Raw genomic sequence first — 18,824 nt, 5'->3', positions numbered from 1 at the left:
GAAATCCTATCCCTCCTTCTAGATCCTAAATCAAATCCTTTCTCTTCCCCAAGGCCCTCCTGGGCAGATTAACCCCTCCCCCCATGCACCCCAAACCTCCCAGTGCCCTTTCACCTCCAGCAAGTGCCGTTCCCAGTCTGTCTCATGTGGTCCACGGATCCTGCGTGTGTGCCTGACCTGGGTCACTCTGTGGTCCCTGAGGACCAACTGGGCCCTCCCACCCTTTTCAAGCCCCACCTAGTCTAGACCTTACATCTAATCAGTTTTCAATAAATGTCAGCCAAGCTGATCCAAAGCACCACGTGTACCAGTCAGCTCCAGGTACTGTCTTTGCCAAAAGAAACAATGGCTCCATTTCATTGGAACAATCGTGGTGTAAGCCCTGCAGGACAACCAGGGGAGCCACTGTGTCTGCTGGTGAGAACAGCCTTCCACCAGGCCTCTGGGGTGTGACATTAGCTCCCAGGATGAGTAGCTGAGACAGAAGTTTCCAGGTCCATCCTGCCCCTGGCCCACAGCTGACCCTCCACATGACTCTCCAGGCTACCCTGGCCTAAATGACCTCAACTTGTTTTCCCACTCCCTGTGCCTGTGACCCCCTAGTGAGCTACTGGAGCAGCTCTACAAAACCCCGCCTTCTTCCTCCTCCTCCTCCTTCGCATCTGATGAGAAAGACCCCCACTCCATCACGAACAGGGCAACAAGTGAGTCCAGTTTTAGTTCAGAATTGCTCTGTGGGCCCACGAGGTAACCCGCCTCTGCCCAGCCTCCACTTTCACTGCTTCTTTTTCTGCTTCCTGCATATTCCCTGTGGGGACGGTGACAGACAGAAAGCTCCTTAAGGCCACAGACCCCGAGCACCACTTTGACTGCTTCCCCATGAGCGTCCATTGCAGTGCTGGCCCTGAAGTGGCTGCTCACTGAGTGAGGGGATGAAGGAGAAGGCGTTACTTTAAATTGCAGCAAGCAATTCCTCAGCTAGACCTATGGAAGAACTTCCTGGCTGTGAGAGGAATTAAACACAGACATTTAAAGGCAGAAAGGGTCTTAGAAGTTGGATTTTCACCCTCCCCCCATTTAGCCGCTTAACCCGTTGTCCTTATGTGAGAACCCAGCAGAAAACTCAGCAACTCTGGAGCTGTGGAAATGGGGTGTCCAGAGCCCCTGCCATGGCCCCAGCGCCCACGTGAGGCATAGGACCCTTTGGACTCCGTGGGTCGCAGCTTTACACCCACTCATCTGGGTTAATCCTGTCTGTCTGCCATGGGAGACGCTGAGGCCTGGAAGGGTGGTACCTTCCTTGCCCAAGGCCTGTGACAGAGCCAGAGAGAGGCTCTTCCACTAGACTAGACCTCACTGTTTGTAGCAAGTCGGAGTGAGGGGGGCGATGGGAAATGGCAGACAAGGCTGTGGAATGAGTTCATGCCTCATGGGCGTGGACCCCATGACCTTCCTGTGTCCTTTCCTGCTCTGCCTGTTTAAGTTCATCTCCCTCAGAGCCCACATCTGGGGGTCCCAGTCCCACACCGAAGAGTTTCACCAAATTCCCTTTGATTCCCAACTGCCCCTCCCCCTCCTCAGCCTGGGGTTTGCTCAGGAGCTTTCAAAGGGAGGTGAGAGCTGGGCCCCGCTGGGGAGGGTGCAGGCCTGGGCAGCGGGTCCCCTGGTGGGTCTGTGGTGTCTTTGCCGCCTTTGAAAGGCTCTTCCAAAGAGGTAATTCCTTTGTGCGCAGACATGATTTATGAGGCTTTCTAGGCAAACTGTGGAGATAAATTGTGGTCTTTGGGGCTGGGAAGCTTCAAAGGCAGTGATGCAGGAAGATCAGAGGATGCTGGGCCGCCAGGAGCTGGGCCCTCATTAAAAGCCTCTGGTATTGTGGGGAAGGGGGGTTAGGTTTTGAGCAGAGCTGAGGACAGACTAGCTCAGGCCGGCCCCTGGGTCCATTTGGGGCACCCACAGCTTAGGGAAGGGAGGGACGGGGCAGGGAGTCCACGGAGCTGGCACCAGCCTCTGCTCAGCCTAGCCCAGGGACCTTGCAGGCACGGGGTCTCACCCCTCGGCCTCTCACTGATGACCTGGACCTCCCGCTTCCCCTCTGGTCTCAGTATCCCCTCTGTACGAGGACAGCATAGGCGTAAATGAACTCCAGTGCTCCAGCTCTGCCGTGCCTCCCACTTGATGCTCTGTGGTTCAAGGCCCTGTTGTCAAATGTCCCCATTTGAGAAACAGCCCAGAGATCACACTGGCTCTGAGGTGATGGACGAGTCACCTAACCACACCTGACCCTGGTTCCTTCCCCTGAAGAATGCGGATAATCATAGCTATGCAGAGGAACCACGGCTTAAACTGAACAAGTACAATACCTACTGCAAAGTACCTAATACCTAGTTTTCTTCCCCATCGCCTGTCTACACAGTGTCATGGCATACTATATCTGGGGCGGTCTCTGTGAAGTTGATAAATTTGACTTCCACACCTTCCCATCTCCTCTCTCTGAAAGCAGGTTAACATACATGCACACACCCCCTTCCTAATCTGGCGCCCAGGTCTGCTAATTGCCGCTTGGATATTAACAGATAACTGGTGTATTAATGCCCCGTGATGTGACTCACACCCCCCCACACACACACACCCCTACACAAACATGGAATGATGTGCAATTTAATAGGGGTTTCCTGAAAACGCTGAAGAATGAGGTCCTAATGGTACAATGCCAGGCAGACTCAGCGATATCTAGAAGCAAGGGTCTGGTGCTGGTTTCCAGATGCATCCATCCACAGAGAGATATAGGGCACTGATTAAATGGAGTTACTGAATCTCCCCACTCCCTCCTGATATTTTGATGGTGTGATGTCTGGTTGAAATGGACTTGGTTGCCTGGAGCTGTGGTCGAGGCTGTGGCAATGGACACGAGGAAAGTAATGAGCTGAAGCCACTGACTCTGCTCAGGGCATTTTAATGTACCTACTGGCTCCGTTCCCCCTGCCCTGCTCCCCAAGACCCCACCAGCTCCCGGGCCCCCTGGCCTGACAGTGGGCGCTCTTCTAGTTGTAGCTGCCCCAGCAACAGCCTTCCCAGCGCCCCTCCATCATCCCCTGTTCTGCTGGGTCAGTGTTTCCCATTTGCTTGTCTGTTTTTCCAATCAGCCCCTAGAACATAATGGGTGCTCAACAATTGTTTGACAAGTGAATAAATGAGCATAACTCATCCCCCAAAAGCTGGTGTGGTGGGATGGAAAGAGCTTTAGATCGACATGGCCAGCTAGTTTCAAATCTAGCTCTCCAGTGTATTAGCTGTGTGACCGCAGGCAAGTCACTTGGCCCCTCTGATCAGTTTCCTGACTTGGAAAATGTAGGGGGTACACAAGATGCCCTCTGAAACCGAAGGCTAAGAAAACCAGTCTTTGACTCTCAGCTCTGCCTTTTGCAATTCGGGGTGTTTTGCCCCTGAGAGGACATTTCTAAATATCTGGAGACGTTTTTGGTTGTCACAATTGTGTGTCTGGGGTGCTACTGGCATCCAGTGGGTAGAGGCCAGGGATGCTGCTAAACACCCTACAATGCACAGATGCCCCCACAACAGAGAATTTTCTGGCCCAAAATGTCAATCATGCTGAGACTGAGAAACCCTGATTTACTTATTTCATGTCTCTGAGCCTCAGTTTTCTGAGTTGAAAAATGGGATAATAATCCACCTCACATTGTTTGTCTCAAATCCTCTTTGAAACAAGGCAAGGTATGAACAAATGGCACAGGCTTAGTAAGAGGATTAAATGACACAACCCCTATGAGAACACAGCTCGTCCATAGGAAGCTCACAGGGTTAGGGTTTTGCCTATGCGTGTGTTTAGTCCTCCACCCCTGCCGCCCTCGAGGACCAGTGGGATGTGGAAGGGCAGCCTGCGTTCCATGCACCCATGGTGAATTCTGCCTGCCCTTGGAGGCTTGAGGGAGATATAGACAGTGTGGTTAAATAACACAGAGTAACAAGTGTAATAACTAGATCACTAAGAGCTAATGATACATCATTATAATTCTGTGCTGTCAGCATCTGCTAGGCTTAGGGACTGTGTCAGGAGATTTGGGTTTTAATCTACAGCACCTTGGGCTATTAATATTTAATTCCAGCAATCTAAGTGGTGGAGAGATAGGGGTCAGAGCCATGGCTCGGCTCAGAGCCTGGGTAACCACCTTGAATTTTTCTTTCCACACAAGGGCAAGCATACCATCTACCCTGTCTCCTCTGGCCTGTTTCTCAAGTGGGGACATTGAGCAACAGAGCACAGAATCCCACAATATCAGAATGGGAAGAGATCCCAGCGTATACCTACTGGTGTTTCTTTTTCTTTTTTTCTTTTCCATTATTGTTTATCACAGGATATTGAGTATAGTTCCCTGTGCTATACAGTAGGACCTTGATGTTTATCTATTCTATACGTAATAGTTTATATATATGCTCTGACTGTGTCAATAGCATCTGCTAGTCCTAAACTCCCAATCCAACCCTCCCCCACCCCATACTGCTGTTTCTTAATGCGGACACCACTGGCACTTGGAGGGCATAGTTCTTCATTGTGCAGGACTGTCCCTGATCATTTGTGACAACCTAATCCCTCCCTCCCCCTATTTCCAGGTGCCCTCTTTGGGAGGGTGACCTACTCCAAGCAAGAACCACTGATCCAAATCTGTCATTTTACACATCTAAGCACAGAGGCCCAGAGAGGGGAGGGGGCTGCCCAAGATTGCCCAGCGTTGGCTCCGACCCACCCTTCGATGCTCCCTCAAAATTGCAGCTTGGGTCTGGAAAAAGTGGAGGGGCTTGGCCTTTGAGGATTTGCCTGTGCTTCTTTTTATGTAAATAAAGTTATTTATTTTATTTTATTTATTTTTGGCTGTGTTGGGTCTTCGTCGCTGCGCACGGGCTTTCTCTGGTTGCAGCAAGCGGGGGCTACTCTTCGTTGCGGTGTGCGGGCTTCTCGTTGCGGTGACTTCTAAGTGCACGGGCTCAATAGTTGTGGCTCGCGAGCTCTAGAGCGCAGGCTCAGAAGTTGTGGTGCATGGGCTTAGCTGCTCCGTGGCATGCGGGATCCTCCCGGACCAGGGATCGAACCCATGTCCCCTGCGTTGGCAGATGGATTCTTAACCACTGCGCCACCAGGGAAGTCCCTGCCTGTGCTTTTATTGGGGTAAGTCAGTTGACAAACGGCCTCGCTCACTGGGAAGTCACTTTATTTAGCAGCTGAAATAGTTTCCAGTGGCTTCTGCTCTGTCTCTGCCTCCATGCCTGCTGCTTTGTAAACTCAGGAGCAATCCCATGACCTGGCAGCTCCCCCACTTCTCAGGGTGGGCGGGGGCATGGGCCATTCCTGGGAGATGCTCTGACTGTGTCAAGCCTTTCCACTGCTAAGCGGGCACTGTGGGGGCCTTGGCCCAGACTCTGGTACAGGCCGGGGCAGCTCAGGGCTATTGCATTCCAGATTCCTTTCTACCCCTTGACCTTCACATCAATGGCCAGTCTCCCTCCTTGCTGAGTCTCAGGATTGCCATCTCTGGAACGGGGGAATCGTCCATCTCTCCCACCACCCCCCGCAAGACTCAGCGTCCTCCTGCCCATCTCCCTGAGAGGACCAGTGAGAATGCAGATCACCAGAAAGATAGTAGTTCTCATCTGCTGAGCTTTTTAAAAGGACCTGTCCTTGGGCTCCACCACTCCAGAATAATTAAATCAGAATGTCCAGGGCTGAAGCCCAGGCATGAGAGGTTTTTAAAACCTCCAGGATGGTGCTGATGAGCACCCAGGCCAAGGACCGCTGTCTGAGGATGTGGATCCCCACGAGCGGCTGGGAGGAGGCTCTTTGGTCACTGGAGAAGGGCTGGCCAAGGCCCCTGGTCAGCATGGCTGATGGCTCTTCCTGTCCCCAGCTCTGGGCTGGACGCTGGGTGAGACTGTGTGTGCATGTGGGGGGCAGGGACAGCTGCAAACAAGAACTCACCCCAGGGCCTTCCCTGGTGGGGCAGTGGTTAAGAATCCACCCGCCAATGCAGGGGACACGGGTTCGATCCCTGGTTCAGGAAGATCCCACATGCCGCGGAGCAACTAAGCCCGTGACCACAACTACTGAGTTCGTGTGCCACAACTACTGAAGCCCGTGTGCAGCAACTACTGAAGCCCGTGCGCCTGGAGCCCGTGCTCTGCAACAAGAGGAGCCACCGCCATGAGAAGCCCACGCACCACAACAAAGAGTAGCCCCCGCTCGCCGCAAATAGAGAAAGCCCGTGCGCAGCAATGAAGACCCAACGCAGCCAAAAAATAAATAGTTAAAATAAATTAAAAAAAAAAAAGAACGCACCCAGGTCCCCATGCTGTAACCCATGGGGACTCCAAGGCTAGTAGAGGAGATTGGACACAAGACACCTAAAGCTACTTATATAGAAGTGGTGACAAAAAAACAATGGTCAACCAAGTTATTGCTCCTAATAGAGAAAGTCAACAAAGGCATAAAAACATAGCAAGTTGTGCCTTTAATAAGTGATCTTCAGGGACTCCAAAAGATACTTGGACATACATGTTCACAGCAGCATTATTCACAGTAGCCAAACGGTGGAAACAACCCAAGTGTCCCTCAAGAGATGCATGGATAAACAAAATGTGGCATACTTATATAATAGAACACTATTCAATCATAAAAAGGAATGAAGTACAGATATATGCTACATCATGGATGAACCTTGAAAACATTATGTTAAGTGAAAGAAGCCAGACACAAAGGACTAATATTTTATGATTCCACTTATGTGAAATATCTAGACGAAGCAAATTCATAGAGACAGAAAGTAGATTAGAAGTTTCCAGAATGGAAGAGGGAATGGGGAGTTATTACTTAATGGTTCCAGAGTTCCAGTTTGGGGTGACGGAAAAGTTTTGGAAATAGTGGTGACAGCTGCTCAACACCATGAGTCTAATTAATGCCACTGAATTGATTGTACACTTAAAAATGATTCAAATGGCGAAATGTATGTTATACATGTTTTATCACAGTTGGAAAAGTTCAGAAGAAATAAATTATCTTAACTGAAGAGGATAAAATTATGGGAAGTAGGGCCAGTCATGAAAAACCTGGGCCCTATGACTACCACCTCCACATGAACCAATCCCTGGAAGGCCTTTGTGGAAAATGAGCCCCTGCTCTCACATCTCCATGTGCCGTCTAAGCCCAGGCTGACCACCAACATCCCACATCCCCTCTTCCATCAACAGCAGGCCACACCCAGTAGAACAGCAGGGGTTAGAGCTCAGACAGCCAGTCACTCCCCAGCTGGGTGACCTTGGACAAGGTAGTTAACCTCCCTGGGCCTCTGTTTCCTAATCTGCAAAATGGGGATAAGAATAGCACCCGCGTTAGAGGGGTTGCTGTGAGAATTAAATGAGAAAATTTACTTTATGCCTTTATCTCATGGCCTGGCACGTATTAACCTCCCTTTCAAGTGGACTTACAAATTTGAAAGCGTGTCTGTGGTGAAGGTGGGTGGTGAAGGGAGAGACGTAACCACTCCCCTTGTGGAGGTGAGGGAGTACCCAAGCCTGGGCCCTGCAGAAAGGATAGGTCAGCTGGGAGATGCACAGGCTGGGAAGGGCGAGAGGTGGCCGGATTAAAGGACCAGAACAAGCCAGGCCACAGACTTTTGGGTGGCCTAAGCCCTCACTCGCTGCCCAGAGAAGATCCGCCCACTTGAAAAAGTCAGCCAAAGCCAAATATAATTAGGAAGGAGCATCTGTGACAGAAATTTAAAAAGTCTGTGAGGGGCTGACATTCTGGGGCCAAATTAGAAAGAGTTTGCAATTGTCTGTGAAATAATGCAAAGTCCTGTTGTAATTTTAATGGTGATAGTTTTTATTCACCTTCAACAGGGTAGATAATTGACGCACTGCCTCATTTCTCTGTCATTGCTAGGGAATGAGGTGTTTTTAAGTGGATTTTCTAAGATAACTGAAGCTTATCCCTGTGAACCCTAACTTTTTTTTTTCACTTAATCACTGTAGGGGGAATGTCTATGGAATGGATTACACACTTCCCTGCTTCCTTAATCAGAATATTCTAATCGAATGGAATCTCTTCCTGTCAATTTTGATATGAGGGATTATTTCCTCCTATGTTAGTGACTCCAAGTTGCTTTGCTTTTTTAGTCTAAAAATGTTTTCTGTTTATTTCCATCAGTTTCTAATGTGCATAGAGCTCTTTTTGGAGGGGGGGAGCCCCATAAAACACACATATACAGATGTAAACACAAGCATATACAGTGTGCGCGTGCATGCACACACACACTCACACACACACTCACTCTCTCTCACACACACACACACCATCTAGTCTGAGAACCCGGATTGTCGGACTTAATGGAATTTCATTTCCACGTGCTTCTCTAATGCCCTGAACTGCCTTATCATGGCACTTTCACAGCGTTCTGTAAATGCTGTTCCCGCGGCTCTGTCCCCGCTAGACTGTGCACTCCAAGAGGGCGGGACACTTTCTGCCACTAGCAGGTGCTTAGTAAATGTCTGTCAAATGGACGAGTAGAAGGGCAGAAGCACCCAAGTGTGAGGGCATCAGTCAGTAGGTGAATGGGTTTTGAATGCCTTCCTGGATGTCCCTTAGCCACCTCAAAACACAGTGAGCAAAATTAACCTCATCCTTTTCCCCCAAGTGTTTGCTCTTCCCCTTGTGTTTCCATAAAGTATGTGGCACCAGCATCCACCCAGCAGCCTAAGCCAAAGCTAGGGTACCAACCTCCCTCTCTCTTCTTCCCTGAGCACCCTGTCAGTCACCCCGTCCTTGCTGATTCAACCTTATAAACTCAGCTGAAATCTGTCCCCTTGTCTGCATCCCAAATGCTACTACCTTAGTCAAGGCCACCATCATCTCCTTCCCATTATAACAGCCAGGCGCTCAACCCCACCTCTACTCCATCTCTCCTGCCCACATATCTATTCTCACCAGACCAATCTTTCAGCAGCCACACCTGGTCTTGTCAGTCCTCCACTTAGGACATATTCAGAGCCTCCCGGCCCTTGTACGAAGTCTGGCCCCCTTAACATGGCTCACAAAGCCCTTGGACCTGGTACCCAGCCCAGGAATCGACCTCACCTTGTACCTTGGTCTCCCTTAAAGTCTACACTCCAGACACACATATCTTTTTTTCATTTTCCCTCACATTCATGCTTTTTCCCCATTCCAAACGTTTATATACATTATTTCCTCTGCCTAGATTCATTCCCCACCCTCACCCCTCCTTCAGGTCTTTTCTTTGAAGACATCTTCCCTAACCACCCCTGTCTGGGTTCAGACCTGCCTGTGTCTTCCTCTGATGCCCTGAATGACCCCGATTATAGCCCTTCTGCAGTCAGCCTTAAATGCTGCTCCCATTGCTCTGTCCCCACCCATTATACACTCCAAGAGGGCGGGACACTTTCTGGCCCTCGCAGGTGCTTGGTTGAATGAACGAGTAGAAGAACGAAAGCACCCAAGTGTTAGTGCATGGGCTTCATGACAATATCCAGCTCCCTTATCAAAGGCATAGTTTTGCTTCTTACTGGGTTTGGTTGTGACAGAGTGAATGGAGGTCCTGTCTGATAAGCAAAGCATAACTGTCTGCCCTGGGATGCCCCAAGGGCAAGCTGGCTGTGGACTCCAACAGTTCAGTACAGAGCCAAGGTCTGAGGGCAGTGACTATGCCAGCACAATGAGGGGAATCCCTTGTTCTGGGTCCCAGGGCTGTTCATAGTGATCAGTGGGGAGGATGTGGCTAGTCTCTGTGGTGTCCCGGTCCTCGTGCTTTGCAACTGCCACCTTGTCCCCAGTGGCACCTCTTAAATCTCTCTCCTCAGAATCATCATTCAGAAAGTGTCACATGCACCTCCAGTGGAGAGTGCTGGAGCCAGAAGACCTGGCCTGCCCTTGACTATAACCTTGGGCAATCACATAATCTCTCTGACCCTTTATTTCCCCATCTGTAAAATGGAGAGATAAAACCTAATTCACATAGTTTTAAATGTCACAAGTGAGCATTTAAAATGTGGTGGTTATTATTATTACAATGGAGTCACATCATATGTACGTTAAACTCATGCAAATTTAACTACATATGCTTGACAACAAAAAGAGAGAGAGAAATGATACAGTAGGTAATTCTGTCTTTCTACTCACTGAGTAGATCTCCCAGAGAGAAGGTGACGTGGCAGACGCCGGACTGCTGGGTGCTCCATCACTCTCTGTCCTGTGAGCCTCTTTCAGTGTGAGTGCAGGTTATAATGATAACTGGACTCAATTCTTTACATTGAGATATAATTGACATATAACATATATTAGTTTAGTTTCAGGTTACAACATAATGATTCAACATCTGTATATATTGAGAAATGATCACCACCCTAAGTCTAGCTAACATCACACAGTTACCGTTGTTTTTTTCTTATGACGAGACCTTTTAAGATCTTCTCTCTTAGCAACTCTCAAATATACAATACAGAATTATTAACTGTAGTCACCATGCTGTACATTACATCCCCTGAACTCATTTATCTTGTAGCTGGAAGTTTGTACCTTTTGACTACCTTTGCCCCTCTTGCCCACTCCCTACCTCTGACAACCACCAATCTGTTCTCTGTATCTATGAGTTCGATGTTTGTTTGTTTGTTTGTTGGACTCCACATATAAGTGAGATTATATGGTATTTGTCTTTCTCTGTCTGACTTATTTCACTTAGCATAATGCCCTCAAAATGTCTATCCATATTGTCACAAATGGCAAGATTTCCTTCTTTTTCGTGGCTGAATAATATTCCCTTGTGTGGGACTTCCCTGGTGGTGTGGTGATTAAGAATCTGCCTGCCAATGCAGGGGGCGTGGGTTCGAGCCCTGGTCCAGGAAGATCCCACATGCTGTGGAGCATCTAAGCCTGTGCACCACAACTACTGAGCCTGTGAGCCACAACTCCGGAAGCCCACGTGCCACAACTACTGAAGCCCGCATGCCTAGAGCCTGTGCTCCACAACAAGAGAAGCCATCGCAATGAGAAGCCCGTGCACCACAACAAAGAGTAGTCCCCACTAGCCACAACTAGAGAAAGCCCACACGCAGCAACGAAAACCCAACACAGCCATAAATAAATAAATAAAATTATTTTTTTTTAAATTCCATTGTGTGTATGTGTATATATGTGTGTGTGTATACATACACACACATACATTTGTGTATACACGTTTTTTAATCCACTCATCCATTGATGAACATTTAGGTTGCTTCTGTGTCTTGGCTAGTGTAAATAATGCTGCAGTGAACATGGGGGTGCAGATATCTTTTCGAGTTAACGTTTTCATTTCTTTCAGATAAATACCCAGGAGTAGAATTGCTGGATTTTACAGTAGTTCTATTTTTAAGTTTTTGAGGAACCTCCATACTGTTTTCCATACTGACTGCACCAACCTAAATTCCCACCAACAATGCACAAGGGTTTCTTTTTCTCCACATCCTTGTCAACACTTGTTATTTCTTGTCTTTTAGATAATAGCCAGTCTATCAGGTTTGAGGTGATATCTCAGTGTGGATTCTTTTTTTTAATCTATGCATTCCTTTTTTTTTTTTAAATAAGTAAATTATTTATTTATTTATTTTGGCTGCGTTGGGTCTTCATTGCTGCGCGTGGGCTTTCTCTAGTTGCAGCAAGCGGGGGCTACTCTTCATAGCGGTGCGTGGGCTTCTCATTGCGGTGGCTTCTCTTGTTGTGGAGCATGGACTCTAGGCACACGGGCTTCAGTGGTTGTGGCTCGAGGGCTCTAGAGTGCAGGCTCAGTAGTTGTGGCGCACGGGCTTAGTCGCTCCACGGCATGTGGGATCTTCCCGGACCAGGGCTCGAACCCGTGTCCCCTGCATTGGCAGGCAAATTCTTAACCACTGCACCACGAGGGAAGTCCCCTCAGTGTGGTTTTGATTTGCATTTCCCTGATGGTTATGAGCATCTTTTCAAGTACCTGTTGGTCGTCTGTATGTCTTCTTTGTAAAAATATCTATTCAAATCCTCTACCCATTTTTTAATCAGATTGTTTGTTTGTTTGCTATTTAGTTGTATAAGTTATTTATATATTTTGGATATTAAACCCTTATCAGATATGTGATTTGCAAATATTTTGTCCCGTTTGGTAGGTTGCCTTTTCATTTTGTTGATGGTTTCCTTTGCTGTGCAGAAGCTTTTTAGTTTCATGTAGTCCCACCTGTTGATTTTGCTTCAGTTGCCTTTGCTTTTAGTGTCAAATCCAAAAAATCACTGCCAAGACCAATATCAGGGAGCTTACTACCTATGTTTGCTTCTAGGAGTTTTTTTGTTCTGGTCCTAATTCAAGTCTTTAATCCATTTTGAGTTGATTTTTACATATGGTGTAAGATAGGGGTTCAGTTTCATTCTTTTGCATGTGGCTGTCCAGTTTTCCCAACACCATTTATTGAAGAAACTGTCCTTTCCCCATTGTCTATTCTTGGCTCCTTTGTCATAAATTAATTGACTATATATGCATGGGTTTCTTTCTGGACTCTGTATTCTATTCCATTGATCTATGTGTCTGTTTTTATGCCAATATCATACTGTTTGAATTACTATAGCTTTGTAATATAATTTAAAATCAGAAAGTGTGATGCCCCCAGCTTTGTTCATCTTTCTCAAAATTGTTTTGCCTATTGGACTTGGTTTTTGCCTCACTTACTGTAGTACCAGGTAGAAAATGCAGGGTGAGTCTTGCTCAGAGTTTGGCAGCTCGGTTTGTATGTGTATATATTTGGGGCACAGTGAAGAAGGGATGATGCAAGATAGGGTGATTGGGATTCCAGGCCTAGTGTGGTTCCATCTACTAAAAATAATGGACAGTTTCCATGACTTTGACCAATTGACCCTGGTCAGCAAGTGGGAAGTATATGCAGGAGGGTTGGTGGGGCTGGTAGAGTGATTCTTCCATCAGCCTTTTAGTTTCCAAAGATCCCATGTACTCACTGGCTTCACTAGAACTTTGTGCTTTTGTACATACCCAGCACTCAAGTACCACTGTCTCTTTGCTCATACTGAGCCTGCCCCAGGGACACCTTCCCCAATCCCACTCACCTGCCCCCTTTCCTCTTTGAGTGGCTAAACCCTACAGTCACTGGAGCACAAAGGTCAACTAATCATCTCCTTGTCTTCAGGCAGTAGGGTCTCTAGCCATTCCAGTTTGCCCAGCACAGAGGGATTTCTCAGAATGAGGGACTTTCAATGGTGAAACTGGGACAGTTAGTCACTCTGATTGTCAGACAAGTGAGACATCTTTTACAGCCCACTTCAGATGCCTTCTCTTCCTGGAAATGTTGCCTGCTTCCTTAGCTGGGAGCAGTCTTTTTCTCCATGGAACATCTCCTAGTACATTATTTATGCTTGTCCTTGCCTGAACTCCACATGCACCTCTACTCCAGGATTTGAGTGAATGAGGCTATAGTTGAAGGATGTCTTGCTGTTGTGTGTCCTGTATGCATCAAGTGAGGGTCAGACTAGGAAGTGGCAGCAGGCTGGGTGACCTACCTGAGGACTGCTATTCAGCCCCTTTCCCCCCGCCGCAGAGTGTGAATTTCTGCAAAGCTGGCTCAGATATCACTCTTTGAAACATTTAATTACATATAAAGATCTTCAAGGCTGTCTGTCACCTCCCAGGAAAATATTTCTTTTTTCCTTCTCCTTCTGAAGTTGGCTGCTTGGAAAGTAATGAAATTGAACTGAGGATGAAGGAACCAGGAGGTGTAGGCATTACTGTTAGGGAGACGCGGCATGAAAGAGAGATGCGGGTGGAGGTGGTGACAGGGAGATGGAGCCGGGGGAGGGGCAGGGCGTTAGAAGACTTGTTCACAGAGAGTGAGATGCAAGAGGTGAGAAGAACTAATGTTTCAGGAAGAGATGGAAAGAGAGAGAGATGAGGGCTGGGCTGGGGAGGCACCAAGAAGGGGAGGAGGGTCACGGAGAAGAGGGGAGGCACACTGGAAGAGAAAGGGCCTGGCTGAGAGGAAGAGAGAGCCAACCCAGAAGAGTTTTAGCAATGGTAAAATGGCTTGTGGTTCCAGAGTTTCAATACCGGAGAGGGGGCTCTGGAGAGGCGTGGTTGGAATGGAATGACCCCGACTGGGAGATGCGTTGAGGAAAGAAGCTTCTGAGCTTGGATGATTATTTGGGGGTGGAGTGGGGCTTGGCAAGGAGCTGATGGAGCTATGAAGCGCCAAAGCTTCCATCCAGAAACCCCTTGCCGCCTCCTATCCAGTGAAAAGCAATGCAGAGATGGGAAGGCTGTTCCCAGCCCCCATCCCAAGGAGAGTCCACGGGGATCCCTCTGCCCTGACCCGCTCCTCTCTTGCAGGCTGCGACAGCGACCACTGGGGCCCCCATTGCAGCAACCGGTGCCAGTGCCAAAACGGAGCCCTGTGCAACCCCATCACCGGCGCCTGCGTGTGTGCCGCCGGCTTCCGAGGCTGGCGCTGCGAGGAGCTCTGCGCGCCTGGCACCCACGGCAAGGGCTGCCAGCTGCCGTGCCAGTGCCACCACGGCACCAGCTGCGATCCCCGCACTGGCGAGTGCCTCTGCTCGCCCGGCTATACTGGCGTCTAGTGAGTAAAGCCCGGGGCGGCTGGGAGAGCAGGATCGGGAAACACTTGGAGGGTCAAGATAGTCCTGGCTGTAAAATCTCCTGCGCTCCGACACCAAGTCCTGCAGAGGCTGAACGCCCGGGCCTCGCCCACACCCTCACATCCCTGTTGTCCAGGCCCCAGGGTGACTGGTGCGAGCTGGGAGGACACATTTTGATGGAGGCTCTCGTGGCCAGAGGAGCTGGCTAACCTCCTCCCAGGAGGCCCTTCCTGGTCCGGGCCCCAGACCTTAGTTTGGAATTCTGATCGTAACCCAAATGCCGTTGTTGACCCTTCCAGGCCATTTGAGGCAGAGGTGGGTGAGGGCCCTGGGCAGATATCATGCACAGATTCGGGGAGTTTACTGCGCCTGTTCCTCTTCCCTTACCTTCTCCTCTCAGACCCCAAGCAGCCCCTCACTCCAGTTCCCTGGAGACGGAGGCTGCATGGACAGGAGCCCTCCAAGGCTGCTTAGTTGAGACCCCTTCAGAGGCAAGACTGAAGTTCTCCTCCCCACCCTGTCAAAGGCTCAGTGGCCTCCCCAACAGCCCTAGATCCTGAGGGGACACCCAAGGACTCTGGCTGCAGATACATCTTTGATGGATGTTGTGTGTCCCCTGCCCCAGTGTCTGGCAACAGCTCCAGGGGCAAAACATTGGGCTAAGGCCCAAGACCAAGACCCCAGGCAAATCCTTCCCTGCATCTCAGCAGTGATAGTCCCTGTACAGAAGCCTGTTGTGGTAGCTGAAAGCCTGGAAGAGGGTGGAGGCATGTCCCAGATTCTCCCTCTCTCTGAATTTAGGCAGAATTTGAAGACTGGAGTCATGGCTACGTCTCATGGCCTTTGCTTGTGCTGTTCCTTCTACCTGGCATGCCCTTCCTCCCCTTCTCCCAGTGAAATTAACTGCACCTCCAAGACTCAAGTGAAATGTCTCCCTCTTAGGGAAGCCTTCCTCAGCTTTCCCTCCCGGTAGAGCACTCTTCTTTACACTAAAAGCCCTTAAGTCATCCCACAAGTCCTGGCCCAAGCACACAACCTTCCAGTTCATGGTATCTGAGCCCTGTTTTCCCTCTCCTGGCCCTGTGCCTAGTATAGTTCACACTGACTGTGAACTCACTAACTTCTAGGGAGCCCGGGAGCCTTGGGACTGGCAGCGCTAGGGCCCTGTGACCTCATCTGCATGCAGCTGCCTCTAACGCCTCTGCTTCCCCCACGCAGCTGCGAGGAGCTCTGCCCACCTGGGAGCCACGGGGCTCACTGTGAGCTGCGCTGCCCCTGCCAGAATGGGGGTACCTGCCACCACATCACTGGCGAGTGTGCCTGCCCCCCAGGCTGGATGGTAGGTGGACCTGCAGGATCTGGGTGGGGCTCTGTAAGAGGTCTGAGCATCCCTCACATGCACCCTGGAGGGCTGAATTCCTCTCCCACCCTGAATACCCTGCCTCCTCTTTATGGTCATGGGCATCATTAGACACTGCCAGTTGTGTCATGGACACAGCTTTGAATCCCAGGGCTCCCATCTAAGTGCTGTGTGACCTGAAGCAAGTTACTTAACCTCTCTGAGCCTGTGGTCCCTCGTGTGCAAAGGAGTTGAATTATTCTCATAAATTGTCTCTGTCTTTCAGCATAGGGACTCACTTGAGCTGCCACGGGCTCTGAAATGTGGTGAAAAGGGCATGGTGTAAAGATGGGGGTGGTGCAGGGGAAGGGAGAGAGCAGGGTATGGGTCACCTTCATTTATAGAACTTCAGATTCCCAGCCTCCAACCTCTGTACTCACACACATACACATATTCTGCTTCTGTGGGCCCCAGAATCTGTATTTTAATAAGTGCTCCAGGTGATTCTGATGCAGCCTCAACCAATCCGGGTCTCTTGTCTGGGAACCACCATTGTGGGAAAGGGGGATGAGATTTATCACATCACATCAGGCCTCACATCCAATGTTGACCCTGAAAAAAGCCCTCGGCTATTCTAGTCTCTGCTTTCCCGTCTGCAAAGCTGGCATGAAAACCGTCAGCCCTGGGACTTCCCTGGCGGTCCAGTGGTTAAGACTTCACGCTTCCAATGCAGGGGACGCGAGTTCGATCCCTGGTCAGGGAACTAAGATCCCACATGCTGCGCGGTGTGGCCAAAAAATAAAAAAATTAAAAATTAAAAAAAAAAAAAAAACCAAAAAACAGCCCTGCCCTTCATAGCAGCATGGTTGGCAGAAGGCTCAGATGAGGCAGTGCACATCCAATGTGCCTTGCAAGGTCTCGAGTGCTCTACAGTTGCTTTTTGTGTGTCCCTGGATGCCACAGACGAGCCACAGCCTCCTTTTAGCCAGTATGCTCCCCCTGTCAGTGTCCCCACCCTCCACAGTCCCAAGCCCCTCAGAAGCAGTGAGTCACTGAGGCTGACTTTCCGGTTTCGGGGGGAGCTCAGTGACACGGCCGGCTGCCTCCCCTGGGGCCTGAGGCTTTGCAAAGCCAGGAAGGACAGGGCTGCTGAGCAGGATTTTTCAGGAGGCTGTGAACAACGAGGTCATGGTGGGGGGGGGGGCGGGGGCGGGAGGGGACAGCAGGAGGGATGGCTGCAGGGCCTGTTGATGCAGGCAGAGATTTGCCAGAAATTTTTAGAGCAGGAAGGGACCTGGGGGATCACCTGGTTCAGCCTGGTCCCAGCCTGGCTGTGCACCAGAGTCACGGTGCATGGGGGTGGGGGTGGGGTTAATACAGATTCCCAGGCTCCACCAGAGACCTTCTGGGGCCCGGGGATCTCTATATTTAATAATCTCCTCCAGATAATTCTGAGGCAGCCAACCCTGTATTCAAGTCTGCGTTTGGAAACAGTCAATGCAGACTGTAGGATTTGCTTCTGTGTTTCACAGAAGCCTAGGGTTTCTTGGAGGTGAGGGTGGGAACGAGTAGCCTAATAATTGGGGTTCTGGCTCCCACGCACCCCACTTCCCCATTTCAATCTACCTAGAGGTTCTAGGTAAGACTTCACGTAAAAAGAGGGCCTCCCAGCTTTAAGAGGTTTGAACACCACTGGTCTGTCAATACCTTCCTTTCTCAGATGAGGAAGCTGAGGCCCAGAGAGGCTAAGTGAGCTGGCCAAAGCCACACAGCTGGTGAAGAGGGAGGTGGAGCTGGAATCCGGGTCTCCTAACTCCTGAATCCCAGCTCTCAGTGTCTGTCTGTCTCTGTCTCTTCTGAGGAGGATAAAAGGGCTGCTGACTCTCCCACACCTGCCCATTTCTCCCATCCTGAACCACTCTCTGCAAAGGCCCTCTCATTTCCAGCCAGCTTCCGGAATTCCATCACTTGCAGACAGGGTCCTCGGAGACCCAACAGTGGGCAGTGCGGTCGGGTCAGGATGAGGTAGGGGGAGAATAGGCCGCAGGCAGACCTGTACCTGTAAAGTCCTCTCTGGAGAGACTGATGGTGGCTGGTGATTGAAGAGGGGGAAGGGAGGAAACCAACACAAGAGATTTTTTTTTCTCCCAGTACAGTGAGAGGTTTGTTCTTCCAGATGACAGGAAACTGTCAATAGAAGCCTTTGGATTTGGGGACTTTATGTTTTTAATTTTATTGTAGACAATTGCATTTCTATTTTTGACACAGCATTTAACTTGCAGATTTGTATGAATTATTAACACCCCTCGTGCGTGCAGAGTCACAGTGTAATGAAGCTGTGGCTCAGGCCGGAGGCTCCGCCCAGGGAGAGGGCTGGGGCCAGGGGGCCGGTTCAGGGCAGAAGGGCCCTCTCTTTATCATCCTCCATTGCCTCACTTTCCTGCTGGCCCCAGGTGGCTTCAGCCGCAGTCCGAGATCTAAAGAGTACGATTGCTCACTCACACCAAACAGGTCCCCAAAGAACCGAGGCTTTATGCAGAGCTGGAGAGGAGCTGCCAGGAACTCTGGCCTCCCAGGCCCCTCCTCAGAGACCCCAGGCCACCAGGTCTCTGGTGTATGCCCACAGGACACGACACTCACCCAGCTGTGGTGAGCCCATTCCCAGAGGGCCTCTGCAAAGAACCTGGGGGGTTGTTTCCTCTCTTCTTCTGGGCTCTGAGACCTTTCAAAGGAGGCGAACCAGGTGTGAGTGGTTTGATGAGAATGGGTACTGCAGATGGATGGGAGGTCACCTGCCTTAGGAGT

The 18,824-nt window shown here is 49.9% G+C and overlaps 1 protein-coding gene across 30 annotated transcripts in view; it reads left to right on the top strand.

Moving 5' to 3' along the window:
• Positions 1-18,824, top strand: part of MEGF11 (multiple EGF like domains 11) — a 368,856-nt gene that overhangs the window by 275,419 nt on the left and 74,613 nt on the right. For all 30 annotated transcript variants that reach the window (XR_014242115.1, XR_014242116.1, XR_014242117.1 and 27 more), the window contains 2 exons: positions 14,415-14,661; positions 15,899-16,019. Coding sequence is in view for 25 of the 30 variants with exons in the window: in XM_082383269.1 (XP_082239395.1) it covers positions 14,415-14,661; positions 15,899-16,019 (368 nt within the window). In the remaining 5 variants the exon portion in view is untranslated. The remainder of the gene's footprint in view (positions 1-14,414; positions 14,662-15,898; positions 16,020-18,824) is intronic.

This window comes from Balaenoptera borealis, assembly GCF_965194805.1.
Source record: "Balaenoptera borealis genome assembly, chromosome: 3".
Classification (NCBI taxonomy): domain Eukaryota; kingdom Metazoa; phylum Chordata; class Mammalia; order Artiodactyla; family Balaenopteridae; genus Balaenoptera; species Balaenoptera borealis.
This window is presented reverse-complemented; position numbering and strand designations above follow the sequence as displayed.